Source organism: Chiloscyllium plagiosum, unplaced genomic scaffold, assembly GCF_037043375.1.
Source record: "Chiloscyllium plagiosum isolate Xiang-an unplaced genomic scaffold, Cpla_swu_hap1 HiC_scaffold_46, whole genome shotgun sequence".
Lineage (NCBI taxonomy): Eukaryota > Metazoa > Chordata > Chondrichthyes > Orectolobiformes > Hemiscylliidae > Chiloscyllium > Chiloscyllium plagiosum.
The window spans coordinates 6,227,465-6,243,947 of NW_028270184.1; the positions used below are offsets into that span (position 1 = coordinate 6,227,465).

The following is a 16,483-nucleotide window of genomic DNA, read 5'->3' on the forward strand; positions in this document are numbered from 1 at the left end:
TTAGGATATGTGGTCAGCATGGATGAGTTGGACCAAAGGGTCTGTTTCCATGCTGTACCAGTCTATGACGTTATAAGAGGAAACATCTTCTCCATTTCAATCCAGTCAAGTCCCCTCAAGACCTTTTGTATTTCAATTCAGTCACCTCTGACGCTTCTAATGTCTGGAGGTTGCAGGTGTAGCCTGTCTAAGCTTTTCCTCAGAAGGCAATCCACATACTGCAGGTATTAGCCTAGAGGGTGTGCAGGTTAGCTGGATTAGCCGTACTAAATTGTCCCTGTAGTGGTCCAGGGGTATGCAAGATTATGTGGATGAACCACGGGGTGGCAGATTTGGGGTGGTTCTGGGTAGGATACTCTTTAGTGGGTCAGTGCTGACTCATTGGACCAAAAGGCTTGTTTCTGTACTGTCAAATACTTTGAAGCTGTTTCCAATACATTAACTTGCTTCCGTAAGGACGGTGACCAGTACTTATGCCCCAGTCTTCCAGGTACAGTCTCACCAATGCAAACCTGTACTCTTTGATCTACACTCGCTTCTGTTCTGATCATATACAAAATATAAAATGATTCTCAAATGTGCTTGAATCCCTCCATGGTATTGATTGTCCCTAATTCTCGATACTATTTTGGCCCTTTTACCCTCTGACTTTCTCCAGCTGTGCCTGCTATGAGTCCTGATTTTCTTTTCTCCAAATTCGGCAGCTCTGCCTTCACTCAGCTAAGCTTTAAGATCTGCAATTCCTTTCAAAACCTCTGACTTTTTGCTTATTTTTGCCTCCTTTGTGATGCTGTTTAAAACCTACTTATTTGACTAAGCATTAAGGAACATGCCTTGACATATTCTTAAGTGAAATGACTGCATGCAGCTCTGACCTCCCTGCTATAGGAAGTATGTTGTTAAACTTGAGAGGGCGCAGAAAAAACTTACGAGGATGTTACAGGGTTGGAGGGTTTGAACTTTATGGAGAGGCTCAATAGGCTGTGGCTGTTTTCCCTGGAGCGTCAGAGACTAAGGGTTGACCTTACGGAGGTTTATAAAATAATGGATAAGGTGAATAACCGAGGTCTTTTCACCAGGTTAGGGGAGTCCAAAACTAGAGGACATAAGTTTAAGGAGTGAGGGGAAAGATTTAAAAAGGACCTGAGGGGTAACTTTTTCATGCAGAGGGTGGGGCATGTATGGAACAAACTGTCAGAGAAGATAGTGGGGGCTGGTACAATGACAACACTTAAAAGGCATCTGGATGTGTATATAAATAGGAAGCGTTTAGAGGGATATGAGCCAAATGCTGGTAAATGGGACTAGATCAGGTTGGGATATCTCGTTGTTGCATCCATGGTATCCATGTCTGACACGTCTTGCAGTGGTTGCCATGACAGGGTTGTACAGTGATGTTGTCTTTAGTATCCATTACACGTGGGGACACCATGTACGCAGTGAGTACCCGTGTGACTCGGTCAACGTTGTCTATCTCATACACTGCAGGCAAGGATGACCTGAGGCATGGTACATTGGCGAGACCAAGCAGCCGCTACGACAACAGATGAATGGGTACCGCACAACAATCACCAGGCAGGAGTGTTCCCTCCCAATTGGAGAACACTTCAGCGGTCCGGGACATTCGACCACGGACCTTCAGGTGACCATTCCCCAAGGTGGACTTCGGGACAAGCAACAATGCAGAGTGGCTGAGCGGAGGCTGATAGCCAAGTTCAGTACCCATGGGAATGGCCTCAACTGGGACCTTGGGTTCATGTCACATTACAGGTGACCCCATTGTACTATACACTCTCTCACACACATGCACACCCCTACATACTCGCAGACCCACACAGACCCCCTCTCATATGTGCAAACATATACTGCCTGCACTCACACCCACACCTGCACCATCTCACAGGCATATACCCCATCACTCTCTCACACACACACTTAACCAAGCTTACACACACATATACTGTACACGCACACTCTAACACATGCACTCACACCCACATGCACACACTCACTCTGTCTCTCTTACATGCGCACACATGTAAGTTTATGGGGTAAAATTGTTTTTGCAGAATTACATTTTATTTTGCTCAAAACCTGCATGGATCCATGTAAGATTCTGTAAACCCCACTTTAGAAATATAACCAGTCTGACTCAACATTGGGACACAGACAGACCTCACACCTTAATGCATTGTCTAAGCTGAGATGGCACCTACTATTAGTAAAGCTAAGATGTCTTGAGAATGTAATTTAAAAGAAGTTGAATAATTGAATCCCTACAGTGTGGAAATAGGCATTTCGGCCCAACAAGTCCACACTGACCCCTCTGAAGAGTAACCCACCTAGACCCATTTCCCTCCCTACTATCCTACATTTACCCCTGACTAATGTACCTAACCTACACATCCCTGAATGCTATGTGCAATTTAGCACGGCTAATTCACCTAACCTGCACATATCTTTGGATTGTGGGAGGAAACCAGAGCACCCAGAGAAAACCCACGCAGACATGGGGAGAATGTGCAAACTCCACGCACACAGGCGACTGAGGCTGGAATCAAACTTGGGCCCCTGGTGCTGTGAGGCAGCAGTGCGAACCACTGAACCACCGTGCTGCCCCAATTTTACATTCTGAGATTTACACATTAAAGAACAGAAACCAGCATATCCCATTCTAAAAGATGAAAGACTGAATCTAAAATTGTTTAATGTATCATTATTACATCTCCATGACACTGTACTGTGGCTATGAATTCTGTGTCTTATGGTCTTCTCCACAACCACCTGATGAAGGAGCAGTGCTTTGAAAGCTAGTGTTTCCAAATAAACATGTTGGGCTATAACCTGGTGTTGTGTGATTTTTCACTCTGTCCAGCCCAGTCCAACACCAGCACCTCCAAACTTAACAGATCAGGCAGGGTTTCTGTTCCTCATCCAATGACCACTTTGGAAAGCATCTTGTTTCAGACCATCTGGTCGGGAGGCAATGGAATTGGCATTCAATGGTGACTCCCTCTATTTTATGACACTCTGGTTCACATAGCTATCTGGTGGAAGGGAATGGAATTGGGGTTTGCCTGTGACATACTTCATTGCATGGCAGTCACTGCTTCAGATCAAAGAACATGCTTGACTTCAGTTCCTGCTTTTGTGCCATCAGAACATAAGAAATAGGATCAGGAGTAGGCCATCCAGCCCCTCGAGCCTGCTCTGCCATTCAAGAGGATCATGGCTGATCTTTCTGTGGATTCAGCCTGAATTCTTCTACTGTTCAAAAATCTATCTTTGCCTTAACAACATTCTGTGGAGCATCTCCAGCACCATAAGGAGAGGACCAGAAGCTATGCTCACTTCTCTGCCAACCCTGAAAATGATTCCTGGTCTCTCCTCACTCATACCTCCAGCAGCTAAATACAAAAACGTGGCATACCACATCGCTTTTTGTTGTGTAGATTGACTCTGCCATGCTCTCAATGGCCATCCATTTCACAGGCATCTTTGAGACTGCCCTCTGCCGATAGTAATTACTGGCGTAGATCTTTTTAGACAACCCAAAATCAGCAACGCAAACCCGCATACTGTCACACAACCTGTGCAAAAGGAATTAGAGTTAGAGAGAGGAGACTATTCATGTAATCAACCAGAATGCTTTCAGCTCTCATTTCCAGTGCTACCCAGCCTGCTGTGCCAAAGTCCTTCAAAAATTATCTCGAGTGTTTCAGTCCTGAGATTCCTGAGTACAATCCCACCCTAATTCAGCACTGAACAGTCTCACGTGGGGACGTCATAGACTAGTTGGTGTGAGTGAATAGAAATCACCTCAAACTGACACAGTGTAGAAAGCTGTTCTCCAAGGCTACTGTTTGAGTAGATTTGAAGGAACATTATTCCATGCTATAAACTGTCCTGGGAGAGTTTAATGGTGAAAATGTGAATGGAGCTTTACATTGTATCTAACCGTGTGTTGTACCTCTCCTGGGAGTATTCAACAGGGTGTAGACAGAGCTTTATTCTGTATCTAACCCTATGCTGTCCCTGTCCTGGGAGTGTTTGATGGGGGACAGTGTAGAGGGAGCTTTACTCTGTATCTAACCCCATGCTGTCCCTGTCCTGGGAGTGTTTGATGGGAGACTGTATCTAACTCTGTACTATAACTATCCTGGTGCGTTTGATGGGGGCAGTGTAAAGGAAGGTTTACTCTGTATCTAACCCCATGCTGTCCCTGTCCTGGGAGTGTTTGATGGGAAGACTGTATCTAACTCTGTACTATAACTATCCTGGTGCGTTGATGGGGGCAGTGTAGAGGAAGGTTTACTCTGTATCTAACCCTGTACTGTAACTGTCCTAGGAACGTTTGATGAGAGCAGTGTATAAGAAGCTTTACTCTATCTAAACACATGCTGTCCCTGCCCTGGGAGTGTTTGATGGGGACAGTGTAGAGGGAGCTTTGCTCTGTAACTAACCCCGTGTTGTCCCTGTCCTGGGGAATGTTTGATGGGGGACAGTGTAGAGGGAGCTTTGCTCTGTAACTAACCCCGTGCTGTCCCTGTCCTGGGGAGTGTTTGATGGGAACAGTGTGGAGGGAGCTTTACTCTGTATCTAACCCCGTGCTGTCCCTGTCCTGGGAGTGTTTGATGGGGACAGTGTAGAGAGAGCTTTACTCTGTATCTAACTCCGTGCTGTCCCTGTCCTGGGTGTGTTTGATAGGGACAGTGTAGAGGGAGCTTTACTCTGTATCTAACTCCGTGCTGTCCCTGTCCTGGGTGTGTTTGATAGGGACAGTGTAGAGGGAGCTTTACTCTGTATCTAACCCCGTGCTGTCTCTGTCCTGGGTGTGTTTGATAGGGACAGTGTAGAGGGAGCTTTACTCTGTATCTAACCCCGTGCTGTCCCTGTCCTGGGTGTGTTTGATAGGGACAGTGTGGAAGGAGCTTTACTCCGTATCCTGCTTGACCATGCCCACTCCTCACCTCACAACTCTACATGGTCACTTTCCAAAGGGATTCACCGGGTAGCAACTTATGATCTTTTTTTTGGTATTTTCAAATCAACCTGTTCAGAGATGTCACGACCTCTAGATTAGGTGGGAATATGAACCCATGCCTCCTGGCTCAGAGGTAGGGATACTACTACTGCACCAGAAAAGCCTAGCCCGTGTTTTTCATTTAATGCCATGCCTGACCCAGTTCAGGTGCTAAGACTATTTTAGTGCTCCTGTCAGTGTTTCTACTGTGACCATCTTAATCATCACGGAGTCCAAGAATCAAAGGAAAGGTCATAATGGTGTGTATGGCTTTGTTCCATCTCGGGCAATTAAAAACCCAAATGGTGGTGGGTTATTAAAAAGGGAGCTAAATGGGCTGCCAAAGAAGATAATCACAAACCCTGAATGACAAACCCAAGCCACCTAGGGGCTAAACACGACTCACATGCAATTCCGAGCTGCCAGGTCTCTGTGTAGAAAGCCTTGGTTACTCAAATACTCCATCCCTGAGGCAATGTCAATCATGAACTTCAGGATGACCTGCAGAGGTATGTACTAGGAAAAGAAAGAGATACTGTCTTAATGTCAAGCACGTTGAAACATTTCCAATATTCGGCCATGATTTCAGCAATGCGTTAGCACCATCTCGTCTTTGAGTCAGAACACTTTGGGATATAGCTGCCAACCTGTAAAACCTGAACACTTAATCCAGACCAACATTCCCAGTGCAGTACTGAGGGAATGCTGTACTATTTGAGATTCTAAATGAAATTTTAAACTCAAGTTTCCATCTGACTTCTCAGGTGAACCACAAAAGTGGCATTGTATTTGAAGAACAGCTAAGTAGTTATGACTGCTATCCTGGTCAATGCTTAACCTTGAATCTGTTGTTCATGAACCTTGCTGCATGCAAACTACTGCTACATTTCCCACAGAACAAAATGGTACCTAAACTTCAAACTAAGTGGCTACAGATCTCTATGGGGTACCCGAGATAATCAAAGGTCCTATATAAATCACAACGTGATTTCTCTTTGACTCTATAGAGATCCCTTCATTCCATTCAGCCTCTATACTTATCCCTACACATCGACCAATAACCCATTTTTAAACATTCATTCATGGGATGTGAGCACCAACTGGCTGGGCCCAGCATTTATTGCCCATCCCTAGTTGTCCATGAGAGGGTGGTAGTGAGCTGCTTTCTTGAACCATTGCAGCCCATTTGCTGTAGGTAACTTGCAAAACCCTTTTTCCAGCTTTTACCCAGCAACTGGTGTTTGGTGTTCTCATAGCTTTCAAATAGCCATCTCTGAATATCTCCATCCTCTAGGATGGGGGAGCCTAGCACATTAGTGTGAGAGATATAGCTAAAACATCCACAACGGGATGATCCTATTCAATCTTCTTTAGAATCAGTTTCCAGTCTCCAGCCAATTTGGTTCACTCCATGTTATAGGTTATAAAACCTGACAATAGCACTGTGCTCCAGAACTTGCCGGACCCCTAGCCAAGCTACAACACTGGCATCTAGCCGACAACGTGGAAAATTGTCCAGGTAGGTCCTGTATATAAAATGCAGGACAAATCCAAACTGGAAATTACCACCCAATCAGTCTACTCTTGATCCTCAGTAAAGTGATGGAAGGGGGTCATCAACAGTGCTCCTAAGCAGCATTTGCTTAGCAATAACCTATTCACTGACGCTCAGTTTGAGTTTTACTAGGGTCACTAACCTTCTGACCTTATTATAGCCTTGGTTGAAACATGGACAAAATCGTTGACCTTCAGAGGTGAGGCGAGAGTGACTGCGCTTGACGTCAAGGCCTCATTTGTCCTCAAGGAGCCCAAGCAAAACTAAAGCCAATGGGAACTGAGGGGCAGGGGGTTTGGTTTGAGTCATAAATAGCACAAAGGAAGTGGCTGTGGTTGTTGGAGGTCAGTCATCTCTGAGGAGTTCCTCAGACAAAAACAATGCAAAACCTGCTCCATCAATGACCTTCCCTCCACCATAAGGTCAGAAGCGGGGATATTCACTGCTGACTGCACAATGTTCAGCACCATTCATAACTATTCAGATACTGAAACAGCCTGTGTCCAAATGCAGCAAGACCTGGACGATATCCAGGTTTGGGTCGACAAGAGGAAAGTACCTTTTGCACCACGTTAAGTGCCAGGCTAAAACAGCAGCTCAGAAGCCAGGAATTCTGCAGCACGTAACTCAGTAATTTGTTTCACATAATTTCCTTAAGGAAGCACCCAGATATATTTTACATGTTTAGAAGTGCTATATAAACACAAGTTGTTGTTGGAGACTGGGCAGATTCCCAGAGGAAGAGCGGATGGGTGCGACAGTTCTGTTCCAACAGAAGCCCAGTAGCAGGATGACCTAGGAATAGTCCCTTGTCTTTGTGATCCAGAAAAACCGAGGGAGCAGTGGCTAATGCACACCCCACAGTGTCCAAGACCTGAACAGAGGCCTGGAAAGAAATGGAGCAATGAAACACACATAACAAAAGGTAGGAGCTGACTACCAGTGGCCTCATGGGCTGTTGCTATGGGTTCCAATGGATTAATGTGAATTAGATCCAGTTACCACAGGGTTTTTTCTGTGCCTTGAGTTGAGGAGAAAGCTGCGGAGGTCTCCGTGAGGCATGAAAGGAAGGATGACCATCGGCATTGGTATTTGTCCTGCAGAGCAAACTTCGAGTGATATCCCTATGGAAAATAGAGAAATAACCAATGTCAACCCACAACCACTGAGCGTTCCCAACAGGAACAGAGAATAATTGATGATATTTATGCTTCATTGATCAAGGTGTACAGAAAGTGAGGAAGTTATGCTGAACCTTTATAAATCACTGATTTAACCTCAGCTGGAGTATTGTGTCCAACTCAGGGCATTACATTGTAGGAAACATATTAAAGTCCTAGTGAAGTTGAGTGGTGACGTTATAGAGTTTATAAAACAATGAGGGCTGTAGATAAGGTGAATAGTAGTGTCTTTTCCCGAGGGGGGAGCATTTCAAGACTAGGGGACATATTTTTAAGGTGAGAGGAGAAAGATTCAAAACAGACATGAGGGGCAACTTCTTTTACACAGACTGTGGTTCGTGTGTGGAATGAATTTTCAGAGGGAGTGGTGGATGTGGATGGGGTTACAATGTTTAAAAGACGTTTGAATAGGTTCATGAATATGAAAGGTTTCGAGGGATTTGAGCCAAGCACAGGCAGATGGGACTACTTTAATTTGGGATTATGGTCAGCACAACTAGTTGGACCAAAGGATCTGTTTCCATGCTGTATGACTCGATGACTCTAAGTGCTTAGAAGAAATGTATACAATGCTGAATGGTGTACCAAGATCTCAATTGCATGTAGAGACACAAGCATGGTTCTGTTTATATGTACTTGTGAATTAAGAGCAGGAGTAGGCCACTTGGCCCCTCGACCCTACTCCACCATTCAGTAAGATGGTGCTGATCTGTTAGGGTGGCATGGTGGCTCAGTGGTTAGCACTGCAGCCTCACAGTACCAGGACCTGGGTTCAAGTCCTGACTCAGGTGATTGTTTTTGTGGGGTTTGCACATTGTCTACATTGGTTTCCTCCCACAATCCAAAGACGTGCAGATTGGGGTGGATTGGCCATGCTCAATTGCCCATTGTGTTGGGTACATTAGTCAGATAAATGTATGGGAATGGGTCTGGGTGGGTTACTCTTCGGAGGGTCGATGTGGATTTGTTGGTCTGAAGGGCCTGTTTCCACACTGTAGGGAATCTAATCTAATCATGATTACCCTATATTTCTGCTAACTCTCATAATCCTTAACTCCCTCACTTATCAAGAATCTATCTTCCTCTGCCTTAAAAATATACAATGATTCTACTTTTACTTCCTTTTGAGAATTATGGCCGACCGAGAAAAAGAAATTCTCATCTCTGTCATAAATGGGTGACCCTTTATTTTTAAACAGTGACCCTATTTTTCGACTCTCCCACCACAGGAAACACACTCTCCACATCTGCCCCTCAGGATCGGATATTTTCCAATCAAGTCACCTTCTACTCTTCTTACCTCAGCAGACACAAGTCTGTCAAACCTGTCCTCAGAAGAAAAGCCAGGTATTACTCTGGTAAACCTTCTCTGAACTGCTTCCAACACATTAACGTCCTTCTTTATTGTAAGGTGACCAGTACTGTACACAGTACTCCAAATGTGATCCCACCAAATGCCCTGTGTAACTGAAGCATTGCCTCCCAAGTTAAAGTGGAGATTTAATCAGGAAGAGTTTTGATAAGGGTGACCAAGGATAAATCGTCCCATTGGCTGGGGGATCAATAACCTATTGTCACAGACTTAAAGCAGGAGAAAATGAGGACCGCAGATGCTGGAGAATTTCCGAGCAGAATTTCCGAAAAGCCACTGGATAGATCTTAAGAAGAAAACACTGTAAGGCTATTAGAAGAGGGCAGGGAAGTAGGACTAATATTCAACTCTTTCATGGATCTAGTAAAGGCATAATGAGCCAAATGACCTCTATCTGTGCTTTATGATTCCATGATTCTAAAATCACAAAATTTGTTTTTTTTCTCATTCATTCTGTTAAGATTCTGAACTCTACAAAGCCTAAATCTACTTTAGCTTAAAAGCTTGCTCCCACAGAATCAGACAGTATGGAAGAGGCCCTTCGGGGGTGGGGGAGGCAGCCAAAACTGTTCTAAATCTACACTTGACCCACTTCCCAGCACTAGGCGCAGAGCTTTGAATATTGTGGGATTTCAATTGCTCATCCAAGTACCTTTCAAAGGTTATACCACATCTTGAATGCTCTTTTTCCAGTTAATAGACAAATGGAACCTAGTCATTCGATCCTATCTCATCTCTAACCACAAATGCTCATCCCCAGACATCATTCATCAATTGAAACTTGTTACAAATACTCTATCCTACCTTTAATATAAGGTAAACATGGAGAAAATTATTCTGCACGTGCGGGAAACCAAAATTAGAACTAAATGACAGCACCTCCCAAAGCTGCAGCCAGGTAGGTGAACAAGAACATGACATTCAAGCAACTGTCATCACTTCCAAATTCCCCTCCAAGCCAGACGCACACATTAGCACAACAGAACCCCCCTGGTCCTCACCTTCCACTCCACCAACCTCCGTATGCATCACATCATCCTCTGCCATTTCTGCCACCAGGAATTAATTTCCATCTCCAACCCTTATCCACTTTCCGTAAAGATTGTTCCCTCCATGACTACCTCATCAGGTCCACGAACCCTGACAACCCTCCCTCCCTCCCTCCCTGGTACCTTGTCCTGCCACTGCAGGAATTGCAAAACCTGCACCAACACCTCCTCCCTCACCTCCATCCAAAGCCCCAAAGGAGCCTTCCACATCCATCAAAGTTTCACCTGCACTTCCACACATGTCATTTACTGTATCCGTTGGTCCCAATGTGGTCTCCTCTACATTGGGGAGACAGGACGTCAACTCGCAGAGTGCTTCAGAGAACATCTCTGAGACACCCGCACCAATCAACCCTACTGCCCCGTGGCCGAACACTTCAACTCCCCCTCCTGCTCTGCCGAGGACATGCAGGTCTTGGACCTCCTGCATCGTCACTCCCTTATTACCCAATGCCTGGAGGAAGAACGCCTCATCTTTCACCTCGGAACACTTCAACCCCAGGGCATCAATGTGGACTTCACCAGTTTCCTCATTTCCCCCTCCCCCCACCTTATCTCAGTTCCAACCTTCCAGCTCAGCATTGCCCTCATGACCCATCCCATCTGTCCATCTTCCTTCCTATCTATCCGGTCCACCCTCCCCTCTGACCTATCACCTTTATCCCCACCTCCACCTTCCTATTGCACTCTCAGCTCTCTTCTCCCCAGCCCCAACCCCACCCATTTATCTCTTCACCCCCGAGGCTCCCAGCCTCCTTCCTGATGAAGGGTTTTTGCCCGAAACATCAATTTTCCTGCTCCTTGGATGCTGCCCGACCTGCTGTGCTTTTCCAGCACCACACTCTTGATACTACTTCCTCCATCATTGTCAAGTCAAAATCCCGGAACTCCCTAACAGCAAGATTTTTACCCAAAGATTGCTGCAGTGGTGAAGAAGCATTTTTCCATTTAGTGACGAGCATCAAAACTCTGGGCTTGCTAGTAGCACAATTTTTTTGTTTTAAAATAAAGCTTTATGTTTAATTTCTATGCAAGTAATTCTTCCAGTAAGAGAGGCAAATGACGTAACCTACCTGGTGAAAACAACTCTACTCAAAGTATGGCCTTTGAATGACCTCTGAACTGGCTCCTATAACAGTCTCTGGCTGATAAATGTGGCTCTGAGCCTCAGTTAAAGCCCTTCCTGGCTGTTGCCTACACTGGGATTTATCGCAGACCCCCTTCCTATCCTTGATCACCAGCAAAACAAGGCAGATTTGTATTAGGAAGCAGGATTGTCTCAGTTTCCCAAGTGAAAACACATGTCATTGGCAAACTCCATGCTTTGTACCGATAAGTCTGAGGACATTTGGATGGTCGAAGCCTTGCATCAATTCTGCTTCCCTTAAAAAGGACTCCAGCTCTGGCTTTGAATCAAGTCCGTCTGAAAGAGAACGAGAAGATTTCAAAACAAATTAATCCCATGAAAGATGCATTGCAATAGAATGTTAATTGTGGTCTTGACTCATTCTCAGGCCAGGTTGGTCATTTCAAAAGTTATGCCTGTGGTAAAAGGGAGCTCCAGACATCTCTTTCTTGTGGATAGAGTTTAACGACTTCTCAGTCACACAGCTCATTCCAGACCTTGGTGTTGCAAGCACTGCCTGTACAGCTTCTACCTGGCTAATCTGACACTGTCTGGTCCTGCAACCTCACTGCTTCTGAACATAGAACATAGAACAGTACAGCACAGAACAGGCCCTTCAGCCCATGATGTTGTGCTGACCACTGATCCTCACGTATGTACCCTCAAATTTCTGTGACCATATGCATGTCCAGTAGTCTCTTAAATGTCCCCAATGACCTTGCTTCCACAACTGCTGCTGGCAACGCATTCCATGCTCTCACAACTCTCTGTGTAAAGAACCCATCTCTGACATCCCCTCTATACTTTCCTCCAACCAGCTTAAAACTATGATCCCTCGTGTTAGTCATTTCTGCCCTGGGAAATAGTCTCTGGCTATCGACTCTATCTATGCCTCTCATTATCTTGTATACCTCAATTAGGTCCCCTCTCCTCCTCCTTTTCTCCAATGAAAAAAGTCCAAGCTCAGTCAACCTCTCTTCATAAGATAAGCCCTCCAGTCCAGGCAGCATCCTGATAAACCTCCTCTGAACCCTCTCCAAAGCATCCACATCTTTCCTATAATAGGGCGACCAGAACTGGACGCAGTATTCCAAGATGGTCTAACCAAAGTTTTATAGAGCTGCAACAAGATCTCACGCCTCTTAAACTCAATCCCCCTGTTAATGAAAGCCAAACACCATATGCTTTCTTAACAACCCCATCCACTTGGGTGGCCATTTTAAGGGATCTACGTACCTGCACCCCAAGATCCCTCTGTTCCTCCACACTGCCAAGAATCCTATCCTTAATCCTGTACTCAGCTTTCAAATTCGACCTTTCAAAATGCATCACCTCGCATTTATCCAGGTTGAACTCCATCTGCCACCTCTCAGCCCACCTCTGCATCCTGTCAATGTTCCGCTGCAGCCTACAACAGCCCTCTTTACATTTCGAATATTTACTTCCTTCGTAATTTTTCACAAATGCAGTTCTGTTCTATACATAACAAGAAAACCAATAAACATTGGAGTTTGACTCTACCCAAATAAACCAAAAACATCTCTTACACATACAAGACTATATTTACATACATTTGAGGAACTGGGAGGGTCCAATAGCTGAATGGACACCCAATTAACTTCAGCAGGAAGACCTTAGACAGCAGTCTTCCCCACTACACCTTGGTGGCAGCTGTCCCAAGCATCAGTGCATACATCAGCACGTAGCCAGGGACCTTGGAATGTGCCAGTCTGCACTCTCAGTTGAGGTCAACTCCTTGCTCTGGAAAACCAACAAGTTTTGGGCATAGAAAAGAGCGTCTTTGACTAAATTGATGGTCATCCAGGCGCAGTCGATGTTTGTCTTGCTGTGTGTCCCAGGGAACAGACCATAGAGCAGAGAGTCCTGTGTCATGGAACTGCTTGGGATGAGCCTTGACAAAAACCCGCACTGCTTCTGAAGGTTTTCTGAAAACCTTATAGTTCTCTGTGCCCTACCCTCCTAAAAGCTGCACCAGTATGAACTTTTCAATGAACATGGGTCAAATTCCAAGTGGCCTTGTGAGCAGTGGCAGTGTCCCTACCTCTAGGATAGAGGGTCCAAGTTCAAGTCCCACTTACCCCAGAGGTGTGTCACAACATGTGATCTTCGCCCTATACAAGCAGCTGCATCACTGGTTCATGCAAAGTTATTGTTTGGGTCATGAGATCATTGCGTCTGCACATGCCCAGTCTGCACTCACATGAAGCATTGTGAGCAGCTTAAAGACTGCAACACCTACAAAGCAGATCATATATATTCTCAAAAGCAACTGCTTCACATCTCATTTTATGTCGGACATCAATTTGTAAACATGATAAAATAAACTCCTGTGCTGACTCTGACCTGTGACCTCCCATGGTCCTGGGAAATCTGCCATCCAGATCTGAGGCATCCAGATTTCACAGGTTCAATCGAATAACATATCTGAGCAGGTTGATAGAAAATATCTCAAATTCATTCTCTAATGAAGCAGCATGTTTTTTGTCACATACATGACAACACTACAACACAAGAGAATAGACAGTGTTGAAATGAGGCAATGTTTTGCTTTAGAACAACATGCTACTAGAATGTAAGCCAATACGTTTAATGTTGTTTGATGCATTTTGTGTGGTATTCTTAAACCTTCAGATCAAATTCCTCCCTTCATCAAATTCCTTCCTGTTTTCTCCCACTGCAGAGAATCCAACTGACTAACCCTCTTCCTATTCATTTCCACGACACAGAATCCCAGCCGACCAACGCCCTTACCATCGGCTCGCACTGTTCAGAATCCCAACAGATCAACCTTTTTCCATTCACTCCCACCACACAGAATCCCAACAAATTAACACCGTTCCCATTCACTCCCACTGCTTAGAATCCCAATGGATCCAGCCCCTTCCTATTCACTCCCACTACACAGAATCCCAATGGACTAACCCCCTTCCCACTTACTCCCACCAGACAACATCTCAGTGGATCAACCTCTTTCCTATTCACTCACATAGGATCCCAACTGGGCGAATTCCATTCCCATTCATTGCTACTATCTCGAATCCAAGCCACTTCTTGTTCATTGCACACCCCATAGATTCCAAAGGATCAAATCTTTTCCTCCACGTATAAAATCTCAACAGATCGAATGTCCCATCACTCAAAGACTTCAATACCAAATACCTTTTCACCAGTTATCTTAACCCACTGCAGCATGTCTTAAATTCTTCAAGATCTGACTCCACAGGTTTCTAACTTACGTTTCATTGTCTTAACAGCGACGTTCTGGTTGATGCCCGTGGATTGCTTGAGTATTCCCTGGTACACTGAGCCAAATTCACCTAAATACCAGGGATAAGAGACAGAAGGGTCAGCACACCAATACTGTTCCAGCTGCCATGAACAATATCATCCTCTGAATTAAACTGGAAAACTTTGTTGGCAATTGCTGTGCGCTCTGTCTAGCATGGTACTGACCCCTGCACACCTGGATAGCCTGTACCAAGTTAGCCACTCTCAGGTAAGACTATACTTGAGGGGGAATGAGCATTTGGAGTGTTACTTTGTTGATAGGGAGAAGAGAGACAAGTATTTGACAGTGGTGGGAGTGGGGAGGAAACCAGAGTTCCTGCACCTGATCTTTTCCCAGTGACTTCAGTTGTGACAGGTAGCAACAGAATCGAGTCGCACTGTTGTGACACCCTCACGATCAGTGGAGGCTCAGACACAGAGGTCCTGGAAGGATTTAAGTGCTCATCGAACTGTAGTACAGCAAGACAATGCCACCAGGAAAAGATGGGAGGAAATGAAACCAGACATTGAATTAATGAGAAACACAAAGCTAAGGGCATGAAGCAGAAGAGACGGCAATGGGCATTTCAGAAGCAGAGGTCAAAGAGCCATTGTCTTTTTGGAGATGTACAGCAAACCTTCCTCAGTCCGTGGACCATCATTCACATACGTGCTGCTTATCACGGATGCAACCTTTGTGATCCGAACACAGCATATACATGTATTGCCTTAGGAGTCAGCTGCAGACAGAGTGGGTAGCATCTTTTGCCTCTGGGCTGGAAATGCTGTGACCGGAAAGAGAGGTGTGGCACCATGTTAATGTCCATGGACTAGTAATCCACCCAGGACATGGGTTCAAATCTCACCCATGGCAGCTGGTGGAATTTGAACATGATTCCTGGAATTCTATAAGGGTGGGAAATCTGCAGTCCTTACCTGGTCTTGCCTCCACGTGACTCCAGATCCTCAATGATATGCCTGACTCTGAAATGGGCTAACTACATAGTCCAAAGGCAATTAGGTTTGGACAATAAATGTCATATCCCATGAAACAATACATTTTGAAAATGTCACACTTCAGAGACATGAGGACCTAATCGATGTTGACACTCTCAGTTATGTCTTTTGGGCTTGGTAACTTGAGGTCCAGCTGCCTTTTCAGTCAGACAGAAAAGATCCCACAGTTACTAATCATAAACGTACAGGAGAGTTCTGTCAATATTTATCCCTCAAACACCTCACCAACGCAATTTGTCTGATTGTTGTTTGTGGAAGCTTGCGGTGTCTGAAATAGGCTGCCAGGTTTCAACATTTCGACCAGTGACGACGCTTCAGAAGTACCTTGTTAGCTGCCATGCATTTTGTTGAGAAAGGTGCTCGATAAATGCAAGGCCTCTTTCCTATTTCCACATACCTTCGCCAAGGATTTGACCCAGGGACAGAGAGCTCCTTTCCACCATCACCTTCTTCAGGTTCAGCTTCAGAGAGTCACTGATACCGAGATGCTGCACTAGAAATAAAAAAAGCAAGATATGATCAGAGGAGGCAGCGTACGGCAAGAAGACGTGACAAAGAAATGTGAGCGTGCCAGAGAGAAAGAGAGAACAGGGACAAGGGTGGAGAAAGAGGAGTGGCAGAGAAGCACTGAGACCAGTAAGAAAGAAGGAAGGAAAGGAATACGTAAAGTCATTGAGTCATAGAGGTTAACAGCACGGAAACAAACCCTTTGGCTCAAACTGCCCAAGATATCCAGTTTTCTCAATTAAACTAATCTCACTTGCCTGTGTTTGGTCCATATCCCTCCAGACCCATCCCATCCATGTACTGTCTGAATGTTTCTTAAATGACAAAACTGTACTCACCTCCACCACTACCTCTGGCAGCCCGTT

General features: G+C 45.1%; 1 protein-coding gene across 1 annotated transcript in view; it reads right to left on the reverse strand.

The window, feature by feature from the left end:
* LOC122543849 (tyrosine-protein kinase receptor UFO-like) overlaps window positions 1–16,483 on the reverse strand; it is a 51,755-nt gene that overhangs the window by 7,977 nt on the left and 27,295 nt on the right. Inside the window, exons 7-12 of the mRNA XM_043682677.2 lie at window positions 16,009–16,104; window positions 14,564–14,644; window positions 11,511–11,603; window positions 7,581–7,702; window positions 5,430–5,539; window positions 3,431–3,590 (exon numbers count right to left, since the gene is read on the reverse strand). Coding sequence (XP_043538612.2) covers window positions 3,431–3,590; window positions 5,430–5,539; window positions 7,581–7,702; window positions 11,511–11,603; window positions 14,564–14,644; window positions 16,009–16,104 — 662 coding nt within the window. The remainder of the gene's footprint in view (window positions 1–3,430; window positions 3,591–5,429; window positions 5,540–7,580; window positions 7,703–11,510; window positions 11,604–14,563; window positions 14,645–16,008; window positions 16,105–16,483) is intronic.